Source organism: Podarcis melisellensis (assembly GCF_964234715.1).
Source record: "Podarcis melisellensis genome assembly, chromosome: 3".
NCBI lineage: Eukaryota > Metazoa > Chordata > Lepidosauria > Squamata > Lacertidae > Podarcis > Podarcis melisellensis.
Genome location: NC_138530.1, coordinates 45,609,583 through 45,625,816, shown reverse-complemented (window position 1 = coordinate 45,625,816; position 16,234 = coordinate 45,609,583). Strand labels below are relative to the sequence as shown.

Sequence of the window (16,234 nt, the reverse complement as noted above, 5' to 3'; positions counted from 1 at the left end):
CCGCAGCCAATGAGGAAGGACCACGCGCCCCTTCAAAACAAGAGGAGGCAGTTTGTAACTGTCACGAGGAGGGGAAGGTCCCGCGGGGCGGGGGTTGGCGCTCGAGGGGCTGATGTGTGGCGCCCGCGCGCAGTGAGGGGAAGAAGGGGCAAGGCGTTAAAAAAAAAGTGATGCAATAGCATCACTTGAGAAAGGCTTCTGTGCCTCGTAACTCCATTTTGCTCCCACAATTGCACTTAGCGTTAATACAGTATGTAGAGGTGTGTTGCTCGCCCCTTCCTGCGTTTCAAACCCGTCACGCTCAAATTCCCCGAAGCAGCATTTAATGTATATATTTTTGTCTCTGCACATATGCACCTCCTGAATAAACAGGAGGAAGGATGTCTTTCACTTTGTAGCTTTAAGAACCCAGGCCCTTTGACAATGAGCTGATGTGTCATGTTGGGGAAGTGGAATATTGTTTTTTCTAAGATAGCAATTAAAGGAAATTGTAGCACTCAGGAAAAAAGAACACCACAGTTTTTTTAGGAATCTGAATTTCTGTCGAAGGAATGTAATCATGAAATCAGTACCTTTCTTGTAAATATACTGAGGTAATGTTCAGGGTTTTGTGGGGGCTGTGACAAGGGTGTTCCTGCTTCCTTCCTCATTGTGCTTAAGGAAACAGTTCCAGTCACAATATCATTAATCTTCCTTGCTGTCTTGCATTGTATGTGTTTGTGTGTGAGAGAGACCCATGGAAGCTCAAGCCGTTTTCTCAGCCAAATGTCTGAAACCAGTGCCCACCGATTGCAGTGAAGTCAGTTGCTCTGCAAGCTTCATCAATTCACCCCTTTGCTTTTAAAATTGGATTTCTACACCGTGACAGAGGCAGTTATGCATCTCAACACTCAGATCAACCATAATTGCATATAGTTCTCGTAAGAAGACTTGCTGGATCAGTCCAAAGGCCCACTTAGTCCAGCATCCTGTTCTCCCAGTGGCCCATGGGAAGCAATGTCTATGGGAAGCCTGCAAGTTGGACTTGAATGCTGGTACACAGCACTGGTATCAGAGGTATAATTTGGCCTTTGCTGGATTCATTTATGGTTTCCAAGTGGAGGTGACTTGTGCAGGGTTCCATATCAGAAAAGGTATGTAAGTGACTGCTCTCCCAAATAAATGAGCTACTTAGAAATCAGTTTCTTAGTTTTGCCTCCCTGAATAGGTTATAGGGCCTCATGTCTGGGAAAAAGTTCACCTGCCATATTATATTTCAGAGGAATTTGCCATGTGTGCACTTGATAAATAATATATTGTTATGTGGAGATTATTGGCTCTACTCATGTAACCAGGCTAAATGCTTTATCATAGAGCAGATGGCAGCTTGTTTTTTTTAATTTTAACCCATTTGTCTGCCGTAGGTTCTTTCAGTAATGTTCCTTTTTTATCAGGATGAGACTAGGATATAAGTTATATCTGCTGGGTACAGACTACTAAATCACATTTTGACTGGAAAAGCATAATAGTTATTACTAAAATCTTCACAAAAGCATAACCAGGCACTTTAGGTATGATGTTTTTCACCTTGTAAGTCCAAGTCCATTTATCATTAGGCTCCTGGAAAGCTCTCAGTGAATACTGATGTACTGTATATAGTGGTGTGCCCTATAGATCACTGGAAGCCAAAATGCAAGTTTATTTCAAGATTCAATTTACAAGAAGAGGATTCAAAATTTATTTGCAGTAAAACATGCTGAAATTGTTGATGATGATTGATCATCTGTCACAGAGAAAAATGGGATCATATACTTAATTTGAGTGTTTTGCTAAAGGCTGACAAGAATGAAACAAACTGTGACTCTGATCTGTTTAGAAACCTTTCTTAGCTTTGCCTGAAGCAAATAGAAATTGTAGCTTTTGTGCTGCTTGAACTGATAGGTCACTATGTTTCCTTCTTCTAAAGATTAACTTTATGATGGAATACCTCATTTTGCAGCCATACAAAAAAGCACACGTCTCCATTGTACTGTCCATATTAGTAATATGTTGTTCCTTCATTTTTACACAGCAAGAAGGAATAAAGAATACTGCTGTGTTTCTCTATTTGTGTTGGTGTTCCAGTTCTGTGGTTTTTGCCCATTTCTGATTCTGGTGCCTACATGGCATGCAGGCATGCACCTGTAGCTTCATCTAAATGGCATAGGGGTCCAATAGTTGCGAAACTGAAAATGTTAAGGTTCCATTTGTGGGTATATGATGAGAATTATTCTAACAGATTAAAGATCTGGGGAAAATTATAGCTTTGTTCGGACTTGGATCTTTTCCTGTGATGAGTCTGTAAGGGTCTGGGACTGGTGGTGGGACTGATCCTTACCTGTTTGCAATACTACATTCTTTCTCTAAATCTTTATAGTGGTGGTCAGTTGCTCTGGACCTGAAGCTTTCATTATGAAGCAGTATATTCTGGGATACCATCTGTATATAAGCTTCAGTTACCTGCATCTCCTTGTTATCCAAAACAGTTGTAGTCCCTGATGCCTAACTCATTACATCGAAAATTCCCTCAAGTATGCAGTTTTATTCAATGTTCCTTCCCTGTGTTACTTCTATAACTATAGAACAATCTCAATTACACACTTCACAGGTGTGGTCCAAATAATGACTGTTTGTTTAAGCCCTTTGAGAGTTTAGATCTAAAACATCATAGACATGTGAGGCTAAACCACTATTTCTGACTTACAGATATGAAATACTGAAGAAATATTATAAAGCTTTATTACTTAAAAATCTGATTAAATTACAATAATTTAAAATGGCTGGTTGGCTGTCTAGGGAGCTGCTCTGTGGAGTATACAGTGTAGATTTGTGCCATGACAGCACTCTCTTTTGCCTTGGTATGATTATTGCTGTCTAGGCATACAAAAAGCAAGTTGTAGGGGACATGGGTGGCTCTGTGGTCTGAACCACTGAGCCCCTTGGGCTTCCTGATTGGAAGGCCGGCAGTTTGAATCTGTGCGACAGGGTGAGCTCCTGTTGCTCTGTCCCAGCTTCTTCCAACCTAACAGTTTGAAAGCATACCAGTGCAAGTAGATAAATAGGGACCACTGTGGCAAGAAAGTAAAAGGCATTTCCATGCACTCTGGTACTCGTCATGGTGTCCTGTTATGCCAGAAGCAGTTTAGTCATGCTGGCCACATGACCCGGAAAGCTGTCTGTGGACAAACACCGCCTCCCCACCTGAAAAGTGAGATGAGTGCTACACCCCATAATTGCCTTTCACTGGACTTAACCATCCAGGGGTCCTTTACCTAATAAGCTAGTTGTGCCTTGTTATTTCCCGTGGTGGGGCTTAAACTGACGTCCTGTGTCTAAATGCTCCTGTAAGAAGTTATACAGTGGTACCTCGGGTTACATACGCTTCAGGTTACAGACTCCGCTAACCCAGAAATAGTGCTTCAGGTTAAGAACTTTGCTTCAGGATAAGAACAGAAATTGTGCTCCGGCAGCACAGTGGCAGCGGGAGGCCCCATTAGCTAAAGTGGTGCTTCAGGTTAAGAACAGTTTCAGGTTAAGAACAGACCTCCGGAATGAATTAAGTACTTAACCCGAGGTACTGCTGTATGTGGTTTCCCTCATTGCCTGTCCTAGTTCTTCCCTTTCCCTATCTGGGGTAATCTTGAATCCATGTTCACTCGTCTTCTCTTTAGGTGCTATATTGAAATATCTGCCCTCCCTTTCCTTTGTATTGTGCAGTCTCTGTGTATGCTTGGAGTCTGACAGTTGCTGAATCTTCTTGTAGCTCTTGCTGTGGAACCCTACTGAAGTGCCTTCTGTATATATACTGCTGCATGCCACCCCAGTCTGAGCAGTGCAAGAGTCCAGCTGCTTACCCAGGGTTTGCTTCCTTAGAATGAAAGACAGTGGAGACTGTGGTGTCTTTATGATATATGGTTTAATTACACATATCTACCATTAACACCCCAAAAAGGTATTGTTTCTCCCATAGTCGCAGCCTTGGGTTCAAGTAGAAATCAAGCATGACTCTGTCTCTCAGCTGCCTAGCCTGCTTTCAGCTTCTAGCTCAACTCTGGCATTTGTCTTTCTAACTAATAGACAGTTGAGGGAGGGGGACCACCCATTTGACCTCTTCCTTTGTTACCTTAACAACCTATTCTTGACCATTACTAATAAACTTGTCTGGCTGTTCCAGCAAAGGAATTCTTTTTGGATCCAGGAATTAGAAGGGACTCAGGCATACAGCTTCCCACCTCTCCTTGCAAAAACTCACAACAGTATGCACAGGATTGTGCTGCTAGTCTGTGAGTATTAGTCAGACTGAATAATTATGCACCAACAATCAAGTGGTACAATTCCAGGAGCTCTCCTATGTGGATATTTTTAATATATTTGGCTCTGAATTGCATTGCAATCAAATCTGGAGGATAGGGTGGGGGTTGATATATTTCTGTTATAAAGGATTTGGTGCTTTTTCCATGTGAAGGCTCTAGAGTGCCTTTATGACAAATGACTAGAATATTTTTAATAACTCTTGAATCATGCAACTGTTTAAATTGCTATATAATTGCATTATGCCCAGGACTGAAACTCAGCAGAGCTTTATACTAATTAGCTGGGAACAGTTTCAGGTGCTGCTATTGCTGCCAGCTCAATAGAAATCTGTCTGTTAATTATAGTGAGATCAGCACTTAACCTTTTCTAAGGTACAAACACAAAGTGCAAGTTGTCAAACTAGTTATGCTGTTTCAAAAAATAAAAATAAAACAGTATTTTCAAGAATCACTTGCCTCTAATTCATGTAATACAAACTATTTTGGTAATAATGGAAAATATATTAAAATAAATCCTTAGGATGGTTTGATTTTCTGTTTTATGTCTTTGAGGACACAAGCACTGTCACATGATGCAAGTTACAGAAGCAAAACAATAAAGCTAGAGATACACACAGATAACTGCATCTTTCCTGGATAATTTTATAATATACAGTGGTACCTCGGGTTACAGATGCTTCAGGTTATAGACACTTCAGGTTACAGACTCTGCTAACCCAGAAATAGTACCTCAGGTTAAGAACTTTGCTTCAGGATGAGAACAGAAATCGCACGGTGACAGCAGTGGGAGGCCCCATTAGCTAAAGTGGTACCTCAGGTGAAGAACAGTTTCAGGTTAAGAACGGACCTCCAGAACGAATTAAGTTCTTAACCCAAGGTACCACTGTATATGTTCAATGCTGTTTGAGGGGTGCAGTTTACATTACTAATTTAATTAAATTTTAATAGGAAAAATTAAAGTGCATTAGTACAGAGATGCAGACATATGTATTTTCCTTGGAACAGAATAATCCTAATTTACTCTTAATCAGTGCAGCATGTGCAAAATATAGTAGTGTCCCATGCTTTCATTCTTTCTGGGTATGAAAGTCTCCAAGTGTAACTGCACTCATTTAGTTCCACTATGCCGGAAAATTTGAACAGTGCACATTCTATCTGAATTCACAGATGCACTTGTGAGAAGCATGGTATTGAAGTGCAATGAAACCTGAAAAAGTGTGAATGGTTGTGTATGTTAAGCCACTTCTGTACTAATTCTTTACATCCTGTCAATGGATAAGGATTTTATTGGGCATGGCCTTTTCTTGCTCCCTACTCCCAAAAGCATTCCAGGTTTGGGGTGATAATGTCTCAATATTGCATCTACACTTTAGTTGAAACTGTTAATGAGTTAATTGTTTTCATTCCCAGATATACCTGGCCCTGAATTATTATCTGTAAACTAGTATTTTTTAAATCATATCAATTTCACTTTCCAAAAAGTTAAGTTTTACCAGAATTGGTAATTGTTGTTGGACACTTTGAAAAGTTTGCCAGCTTTGAAAACTTTCACTCCTTAAACTTTAAAAGAGGTTTAAAATCAGTATTTGAATTCTTTAGCTTTAAAGTTAGTAGTAAACAATGGGAATCAGTATGTTACTTCAGGCTAATAAATCGTTATTTGGAGTATGACGATTGTTAAGTATTAAGCAGTAATATGTACTATTTGAAGACGTCCTGCTGTCTTCAATGATAATTTTTAACCATCTGATGAAGTAGGAGCTTAAAAATAGGTTATGTACTGAAGTTCTCACCCTGGACCAGCAGGGGGATACTGTAGATAGTTTTCACTCAGGTCCACATATGCAAATAAGGGATTGAAAGTGACGTTCAGTGATTGGATAGTTACAGAAAGTGGTTACAGTTGCGTTGTAGTGGAGCTCTATATAAGCAGGCTGGCTGAACCCTTCAGTTCAGTTCTGTTCTGGCCTGTGAATAAACAAGAGCTGTGTCGTCTGATATGTTCACCCACAACTTAACAAAATATATACCACACACAAATATATTCTGAAAGAGAAAAAGATATAGAGCAGGAAACAAGAAGTCATGCAGTTAATGGAAGAGATAAGATCAGATTTAGAAGAGGAGGGAAGAGAGAAAGTAAAACTTTTTTTAAAAAAGTACAAAGAGCTATTAATATCTCAAATGAATAATCATGCACTAAAAATTAACTTTATTTTTTAGAAGCATTCAAAATGGTTCTGAGACAGTAGTTAGGTCTATGGAGATAAACAGATTATCTCAAAATTTTACCACGTGGGGAATACACAGGCTTCTTTATTAGTACAGATTGTAGTGCCAGATTGGAACACAGCAAAAGGCCAAGCTGGGGAAATCTTACTACATGCATCTCTGGACGTCTGAGTTATTGGAACTGCTGCCTTCAGTGAACAATTGTTTCTGCTGTTCTACTCTCTACTCACTGTTTCTGCTTCCACAGCTAGTATACCCCCTCAACATTTTCAAAGGCAAAGGGCCCAGGCAGGAGCCTACTCCCAGGTTCAGTATTCCTGGGACACCTCTGGATCAGAGACATGCAACTGTTCTCAGAGCATTGTCTTGTGCTTCAGCTACTCCCCTGCCCCATAACAGGCTTTTGGACCATAAGAAAATAAATTTTGAAATCTACCTCTTCTTCCAAACTAACATTAGCAAGAGAGTTCCAACCCCATGGTGATGAATGCATTTATTTGGTTATCAATACATTCCTTATGATCATATATAAAAAGTCACCTTATGCAAGTTCAATTAAAATGGCAACTAAAAATAATCCCAAAGAATACAATTCACAAAACAGAAGCAGCTATGTGTTGACAAAATTATTACAGTGCAGTCCTATATAGGTGTACTTGAGTTCCATGGCTGGAATGTGTCATTGAAATGGGATACCTCTTGCTTGTCTGATTGGAGGATGGACAGATGTGTGGATGTACAGACCTCTGAGTTTTGAATGGCTATAACTCACTGTAATTCATATTACTTATTGCACCTAGCAGAGATTTATTCAGCCTGCAATCCCCATCTTTGCAGGAAGGGCCATTGTACAGTGGAGAGCATCTGCTTTGTTTGCAGAAGTTCCGAGGTTCAATCTCTGGCTTCTCCAAGTTGTTGTTGTTGTTGTTGTTTAGTCATTTAGTCGTGTCCGACTCTTTGTGACCCCATGGACCAGAGCACGCCACGCACTCCTGTCTTCCACTGCCTCCCTCAGTTTGGTCAGACTCATGTTTGTAGCTTCAAGAACACCGTCCAACCATCCCGTCCTCTGTCGTCCCCTTCTCCTTGATCTTTCCCAACATCAGGGTCTTTTCCAGGGAGTCTTCTCTTCTCATGAGGTGGCCAAAGTATTGGAGCCTCAGCTTCACGATCTGTCCTTCCAGTGAGCACTCAGGGCTGATTTCCTTAAGAATGGATACGTTTGATCTTCTTGCAGTCCATGGGACTCTCAAGAGTCTCCTCCAGCACCATAATTCAAAAGCATCAATTCTTCGGTGATCAGCCTTCTTTATGGTCCAGCTTTCACTTCCATACATCACTACTGGGAAAACCATAGCTTTTGCTATACGGACCTTTGTTGGCAGGGTGATGTCTCTACTTTTTAAGATGCTGTCTAGGTTTTTACTTTTTAAGATGCTGTCTTCTCCAAATAGAGGAGGGATAAAACACTGCCTGAAATCTTGGAGAGCAACTGCCAGTCAGGATAGACCAGGGCTGGCTCAAGATACTTTAGCATCTGAGGTGAACCATAAAATGACACCCACCTCTCTGCCAGGGAAGAAGAGGGAAGTGAAGATATACATCAGGAACAAGGGAGGAATAAATATCTACATCAGGAACAAGGGTGGGAGGAGATGCTATCAAGGCAGCTTGAGAGTGGGTGCTGTAGTTGTTGCTGGCATTGCAGCTGTGGCAGTGGTCAGTGTGTTCCTTGGAGGCTGGATCGGCTGTTCCTGTGGATCCTGCCACCTGAGGTGGTCACCTCACCTTGCCTCATGGGTGGGCTGTCCCTGGTGTATATTGAGCTAGATGGACCCAATGGTCTGACTCAGTATAAGGCAGCTCCCTGTGTAACCTACAAGCTGACTTTATGGCTACTCCCATTCAATCTAACTTTTTGTATTTTTTCTTAAATCCTCCTCCTTCACCACCTGTATAACATCTTGCCTGATGAAGTGTTCTGAAAAGTTTGCAACTCTTTGTGACATTTCTGGCTGTCCCTAGCAAATGTATTGGTCAGCTTTGGATTTTGTATGCAGAACTGCAGCCTTATGTATACGCCATACCTTCAAAGCACATTTGAAGCACATTGCCCCCTCAAACAATTCTGGGCACTGTCATTCTTTAAAGGTTGCTAGGAATTGTGACTCTCTGAGGAGTAAACTACAATGCCTACAATTCTTTGAGGGGGGGGAGGTGCTTAAAAATATAATGTGTATTTAGCCACAACTGTCCTGAAGACGGCACTGGAAAGATAATGTTGCTTCTGGTCATAGCAAGCCAGCCAATTCCAAGTCCTGATGGAGTGCAAATAATAGTGCTTTTCTTCCACTCACAGGGTTATAATTCAATATTTTGGCCTTTCTGATTTGTATATACAGTATTTATTCAATCTCTCTTTATTAAATTATCCCCAGACACTAGCTATCAAAGAAGCCTACAGTTGCCACATTGTCCCAGAAATAGTTCAGTAGGGTGGTCTCCAGTAAGTTTTTAATATTAAAGTTTTAGTAATGCAGAACTAGAACTACTATATACTAAGCTGTAATGATGCGAGTAGACAAATTGCTGCATTGTTTAAGGATGTTTTACACAGTGAAACTACCTTCCAGTGTTTACTTTGTAAGATACTATCAGATTTAGAGTTCTGCCCTCTAATTGCTGGTTTTGTTGACTTGTTAATTAACATAGTAGCAAGTGACAGTTAATATTCTGAATGCTATTTTTGAGGCAGCTTTTATAGTCACTGTGATCTATATAAATGACTAGGAGCTGAAAATTACATGCATTTTTGCCAGTTTGGTGTTTTGAAACGTAGGGCAGGTTTGTGGCTGCCAATATATGCTGTGTTTGAAAATGTTTTTTTAGTCCTACAATACTCCTTTTCCTTTCCACAGTAGGCACAATCTATCGAAGGTAACCATTTTAAAACTTTTACTGAGGTCAGGAACAGTAGACTATCCAACTAAAAGGTCACACTGCAGTGACCAAGCCTGAAAGTGACATTTTAGTTGGCCCTAATAAAGATATTATCTGGTGTAACCTTTCCATTTCTTTTCCTAGTGGACCAACAAAGCAACCTGCATTTTTTTGTGTCATTTCAGTAAGAAAGAAAAGCAGGTGCTCAACTTTCTCCCATTAGAACAAATGGGGCTTAACTTTTATTTGAGTTTACTCAATTGTTTTTTAGAAAACTACATTCATTTTAAATAGAGTTCTCACAAAGCTATAAGTGAGTTTAGGAATTCTTTGGAATTTTGCTTTTTTCTTTTAATTATCTTAATTACCTCCCTTACTATTATTAACTATTAACAATACAAAATGCTATATAGAAAAGAAACAAAATCACATAGTGTTAATAGTGGCTCGATCAATTTTATTTTTAATAGTCAATCATGAAAGGGACATTTTGAGAGCAAAGCAAAATGTTCCCATTTACATTTTATATTTGGCAGAAACATTATTAGGGTGGGAATCACCAGAGGGCACTGTTTCTTTTTCTGAACAGCTGTAAAAGGAACCTATGGGCAGGTAGAGGTGGGGGAATTGCTTTATTATTAGTTTTGTGGTATATTTATGCTATGCAGGACTGTTTGACTATCAAGTACAGTACACTGAATCTATCTGGAAACTGGGGTATCTTCTGAAAGATGCCATTTGTGGCCAGCATATAAGCCACATTTAATAACTAGTATGGAACTAGTAAGGAAAAAAAGAAATGAGATGCATAGTTACAAATCAACATGATTCTGTATGTCATTTCAGTCATAACTGGTACCCGAGAAAATGCTCATGTCAGTATTTAGTGCATGTGGAATTATAGTAAGGTTCATTAATTTTTCAGAGAACATCAGACTGTACTTCACAGAGCACATTCTCAGAAATTCAGTGCCACAATCTGTAGTGGTTGCCATCTACATTTCCATTTTAAAAGGCAGATTAGACAAATTTATGGAAGCTAAGGCTATGACTTGCTACTACTTAGGCAATTATATCCTACATCCAGGTTCAGAGGCTGTGTGTTGGCCTAGATCTGATCCAGCAGGGCTCTTATGTTCTTCTTGCTATCAATTGCTTTGTCTTCTGCATACTGACTGGGGTTTCCTTCATCTTTAATTATTTTGCTAATTTTTATTAAACAGTTTTACCATGTCTCTTCAGCTACTCAAGGTACTTTCCTGTCCCTCCAGATATACCTGTTCAGCAGATGGGTCACCTTGGGAGTCAAATGTATACCTCAGATTTCTGTTCTGGATAGTCAATAGAAACTTACAGGTGGGTGTATTAAATTATTGTCTAAGAATTGTCATATTGAAACATAAACTCGTTATCAACAATTAGCTGTAGTGAAAGCCACAAGACACAGAATGTCAACATTAAAAACGGGGGCTGCCAGAAATACAAGATTTCTTGAGCAACTGACAGCTTCAGAGAAGTTGGGTTTTTGTGGGCAGAGATATATATTATTTTTTGAGGTGTAATTATTCCCAGTGGCATCATTCACTATGTGTATTCAGAAATGGTTGAGTCCCAAGAGGCCTCTAGCATACGATTTTTCTAAATCAAGTTTTCACAGCTCAGTAGGCACAAGTCATCATTCTAAATAAACTGAATGTAGAGCCAACTTATTTCTGGTTAAACCCTGAAGGATTTGATCATGAAAGTCTGTGTTTTATGGATATGTACTTCAAACATCAAGTGGATATTATAAGGATCAACGAGCAGCTTGGTGGTTCTAAGGGAACATCAAGAAATTTATAAAATGTAGGATTTGTGATAGGAATCTGTAGTTTATTTATCCCTTTTACTTGTCATCCATCAAGCCCTGAGGCCAAGGGCAAACAATGTTATTGCGCAATGATACAAAGGTCTCTTTATATCATTGTACAATAAGGTTTTTTTTTTCTACATTGATCTTTCAAACAAATTCATTTAGGCTGCAGTCCTGTCCATAGTTTCATGGGAATAAGTCCCATTGAACTTCTGAGTATACATGCTTAGAGTTGCACCATCAGCCAAACAGGATTGACCATTCATTGAAGAAGGAGTCTCTGTCTTGGATCCTAAGAAGTATGAACAGAAAGAAATTTTCAGAAGGAAAGCTCACCCAACCATGCATCTTATGCAGACGATGCCTGGCCAGAGGGTTGGGAACATTCAAACAGTAGAAGTCTCTACAGTGAAGGTTAAAGACAACCAAAAACAATTTGCTTAATTAGAGCAGGATCAGAGTGATGCAGTTCTTCATCACAGTTATTCCAGTGGGGAATGCTTAAACATGTGCTTAAACTCAATAGCTCAAAACTCCATCAAAATCAATAGGATTTTTTATTTTTAACACTGACTGGATCATTCCGGTTCATTTTTAGCCCACCTTTTCCAAAATAAAATAAATACATGTAATAAAAATCAAATATACAAACACCATGTCTTAGAACAAAATTGTGTTGTTTCAAGTGGGTGTATTTTTTTATTAAAGTAAATTAAACTAATCATTTGCTACATTAACTCTGGCATCTAGAATACCAGCCAAAATAGTTATTCCAGGAAACATTCAGAAAAGCTCAGATTTTGACAGATCTCTACTACGGAACAGTAGTTCTACAAATATGGGGCAACCACCAAGAGCATACCATTAGTACAGGATGAGACAAACAATAAGATGCTGACAGTTGATCTTAATGTTTATGGTAGTACCAAGACACAAGCGGCTTTTTAATGCCAAAGGCAAGATACTGAATTGTATCCGGAAGGTAACAGGGAACTAGAAGAGGCAAGAGAATTTGGAAGCTGTGGCCCTCTAGATGTTAAGAGGCTGCAAACCTACAGGCAGATACTGATTATCATTTTAGCACATAATTTGCTACACAGTTGCACCCAAGAGTTGCTTGGTCATCTATGCAGGCTGCAAATGTATTGAATATTGTTGCTCTTCTCAGTTTAGTGGGCCCGTCTACGTGTCTGGTGAAGGCGATAATTTCAGAAGCTGTGGAATGGAATTGAAGTAAACCTTGGTCAAGAAGACTCTGGCTCATCGTTTAAGCATGCCTGAACGTTTGCTTTAAAGGCAGAAATGTCTGTGTCTGCCTGGACCCTGCTGGATCATGAGAAATGGAAAGCTTGGCAATGCTTTAGACAAGCTGAGATCACAAAGAAGATATAAGGCGTGCTACTCCCCACAGCCAGCAGCACTAGGCTGGCAAGGCTTTAGTCAAGCTGAGATCATGCCCCAGGATGAAGATGACTTGTTGGCAGTTTTGAATGGCCTTCATGAGGTTCCTTGTACCCCAGTAAGGTTCAAGAATATGTTAGTCCAACCAAACAATTAAATAAAAACAAAACACTTGTTCTACAGGAGTTTGCTCCTGATGTCATTTACTAATACAGAAATGAATTTTAGTAAGAAAAGAGTGAACCAGAAGACAGGAAAACGAAGAGGTGCAGAGGGATCAAAAAGAGATTACCTCAGTGCTAGAGCTCACATTGCTTGATTTTATTTTTGTTTTCTAATACATTTTTGCTTGTCGAGGTCTTTGGAGCCCAGCTTGCCTTTTTGCCTCCTCTCGGAGAGAAGGGGTTTCTTGTTTTGAGCATGTCCTTCCTCCAGCTTTAGAAGCTACTTTAGCAATTTATTGTGAGCTAGTCTTTTGGGATCTAGACGTCTGGTGCGTTCATGGTTTTGACTATATACAGTTTTTATATCATTTTGTTCCTTCCAAAAATCCTTTTAATTTTGGTTTATTCTGTTTATTCCTTGTGAAGCTCAGACTTTACTATTCCAATTTAAAACATTTCCCCCTATTTTTACATGAACTTATTTCCCATTGGTACCATTCTGGATCCTATACACTGGATTCATGTTCTGCAGCTTCTCCTCAGAGCCTACAGAAGGCAGTTTCCTAGATTCCTGCTTGGATTGTTAGCTATAAAGCACTTGTTAGCTATAAGGCAATTTTGGATTAGATTGCTATATGACCAAAAAAATTAAATACTAAGCTCTTAACTAGTTTGCATTGCTGGAAGTTTTAGGAGGATTCAAGTTAGGGCTTAGAAATATATGTGTTTTATCAGTAGATGTTAGGTTAATTGGTTTGTATATGGTCTGTATGGGATATCTTTGGGTGAAGAAAAGGCTAAGGAGTAAACCCTACACAAATCTGGAGTCCCTAATATGGTTGGATGGAGCCTTGCAGGCCCCCTTCTAGCAACTCCTGCAGCCAAGCTAGTGCCAAATGTATTGCTCCGTTTTCCTTTGGGCCACATCAGCAAGGCCAAGAGGAAGGTCTTATCCCAGGCTTCCTCAGCCTTGGCCCTCCAGATGTTTTTGGCCTACAACTCCCATGATCCCTAGCTAGCAGGACCAGTGGTCAGGGATGATGGGGATTGTAGTCTCAAAACATCTGGAGGGCCAAGGTTGAGGAAGCCTGTCTTATCCCAAAGACCTTCCATAAACACTGCCAAGGCTTGCAACCCTGGGAAGTCACTCCAGTGCTGCTAACACATCAGTTTGACTTGACCCCCAGAGGCTCACTCCATTGTCTCTTGAGACAGATGGATGCCAACAACATATTGTCATCATTTCAGCATGAGCTAAATCTAAAAACTCCCCTGAAATGATGCGGGAGTTCTCTTTTGGCTTTATCTTCTGAGCCTTCAACACTGAACTGGAATCATAGCATCATTCTACTTAACATCTGTGGGATTAGAAGAGGCAATGTGGTGTAGTGGTTAGAATGTCAGACTAGGATTTGGAAGACTAGGGTTCAAGCTCATTGTGTACCCTTGAGCCTGTTGCTGCCTCTCAGCCTAACCTACCTCACAGGGTTGTTGCAGGGATGAAATGAGGCAGCACCATGTACAGTAACTTAAGCTCCTTGGAGGAAAAAGGTGGGATGTAAATGCAATGTAAATAAACAGTGAATGGGAGAGTTGTGATGCAGAACACTTCCCTGAATCCCTGGGACAGGAGTCAGAGGGACAAACTCTGTCATTGGCAGTCTGATGCCTCCTCAGCTTTTGCTTAAACATCAGGGGCTGCATCTTGGCTTGCCAGTAAACTACCACCCTTTGTTTGCAATTCTTCAAACTGCTGTCAAGGGAGGGCCTGAAAAATCATAATTTAGTAAAGTATCATCAAGGTTATCCTCCCCAAGACGAAAAAGTTTTTCTTTGTGAAAATCTCTTCATCTAATGAAATACAGTCAGAATCTTCCATTTCCATTTAAGTGTAAGGCAAATTCTGAGGGAGAAGAATAAAGAATAGTTAGGCGGACTGGAAGGGAACTTCAAAGCATAAAATTCAAGTTCAGTCCTCAACTATTCAGTGTAAAACTCCTGATAGGAACTTGGGTTTTACAATCATGCTTCATTACAATGAGTGGGGTAGCAAGAAAGAAAGTCAGGACTTGCATAGCAATGATCCTGGGTAACATAAAAAGCAGTCACAGGAAAGTGACAGTGCCTACAAAACACTCACTCTCATACACTTTGGTTTCCTTCCAATTACTGCCCCCAGGTCACTGGAGTAGAATTAAAGAACCCATTTTCTAATATAACTGACTTGAAAATAAAATCTGACCACTCATGTGCTTGTAGGATGGGATTTCTGCCAAAAATAAATGCAAGTTGGTCAGTCTTTGTGTACCCTAATGGGGTGCTTATGGAACCCTTTGATGCCCCCCCCCAGCTTCAAATAACTAAAAAAACGTGATGCCATCTTTACGGAAATCGGTACTACCTTTCTATGTACTGATATCACATCTGGGGTTGTTCCTCATTAGCGGAGTAGTTTAGGGAAGTAAAGTTTACTGCTAATGCATCAACATGTTTCCTCAAGCGGAGATTTAAAGTTAATTGATGACTCCTCCCGCTGCCTCTCTCGGCGGATGCGAGGGCGTCTCAGTTCTTAAGGTGCAACACACTTTCCCCAAAGTTATTATTATAATCCGCATCCCCATCTAGCCAGGAGGTGCTTTTTAAAAGAAAAAAAAAAGGCACACGAAGGTGAATCCGGAGAGAGGACTGTTTAGCATGAAGTGCAGCTTGGGGGTGGGGAGAGCACCTCTCCCCCCGCCCCGCACATGGCTCTTCCCCTGCTAAGTTTGGGCTTTTACCTGCAGCTTCCGCTCCCTTCGGAGACTCCTCGCGTACAGCAGGGAGAGCGAGCAAGCCAGCGAGGGCTTCGATCAACACCAGACCAGGAAGTGGGGAAGGAAGCACCGCGGGAGAGCCTGGATCGAGGGGGTTGCCCGGTCGCAAGGGCCCACGTTCCCCTGGAGCTTCTCCCTCCCCTTCCCCAATGGCTTCTCCCGGGGACCCTCCTCTGCCCGAAGGTAAAGGGCGCCTGCTTTGGGATCTGCCTGCTGCGTCTGGTGGGAAAGGCGAGGGGCTGGGCGTCTTTTGTGGCCGGGAGCCTGCGGGCTCTGCCGCCGAGAAGTGGGGCTGGGCTGGGCAGGGAGGCGGGATCCTGGAGTGGCCGCTGGGGCGGGCCGGAGGGCGGACTCGCTGGGTGGACACTGATCCTCCTCCCCTCGCCCCGCTGCGAAGCCACTCCGCTTGCAGCTCAGAGGCGAGAGGCGGAGGCAGCCATAGCTCGAGCCCTTCTCCGCCTCTGGCCTCACCTTGGTCTTATTCATGCCCCAGATCGCCGA

At 41.1% G+C, this 16,234-nt stretch overlaps 1 protein-coding gene and 1 long non-coding RNA gene across 4 annotated transcripts in view; one reads left to right on the top strand and one right to left on the bottom strand.

Moving 5' to 3' along the window:
* The first annotated feature begins 86 nt into the window (after nt 1-86).
* The window catches only part of EDARADD (EDAR associated via death domain), a 31,215-nt gene continuing 15,067 nt past the window's right edge, over nt 87-16,234 (top strand). For 2 of the 3 annotated variants that reach the window (XM_081906979.1, XM_081906977.1), the window contains exons 1-3: nt 87-1,133; nt 10,775-10,859; nt 15,704-15,916. In XM_081906979.1, the coding sequence (XP_081763105.1) occupies nt 15,883-15,916 (34 nt within the window). In that variant the 5' untranslated portion in view covers nt 87-1,133; nt 10,775-10,859; nt 15,704-15,882. The remainder of the gene's footprint in view (nt 1,134-10,774; nt 10,860-15,703; nt 15,917-16,234) is intronic. The other variant, XM_081906978.1, reaches the window with a different exon arrangement.
* On the bottom strand, nt 11,355-15,827 carry LOC309367566. The gene is made up of 3 exons (XR_014167221.1): nt 15,698-15,827; nt 13,049-14,823; nt 11,355-11,647 (listed from the first exon to the last, which is right to left on the bottom strand). It is a non-coding gene; the product is annotated as an uncharacterized lncRNA (long non-coding RNA).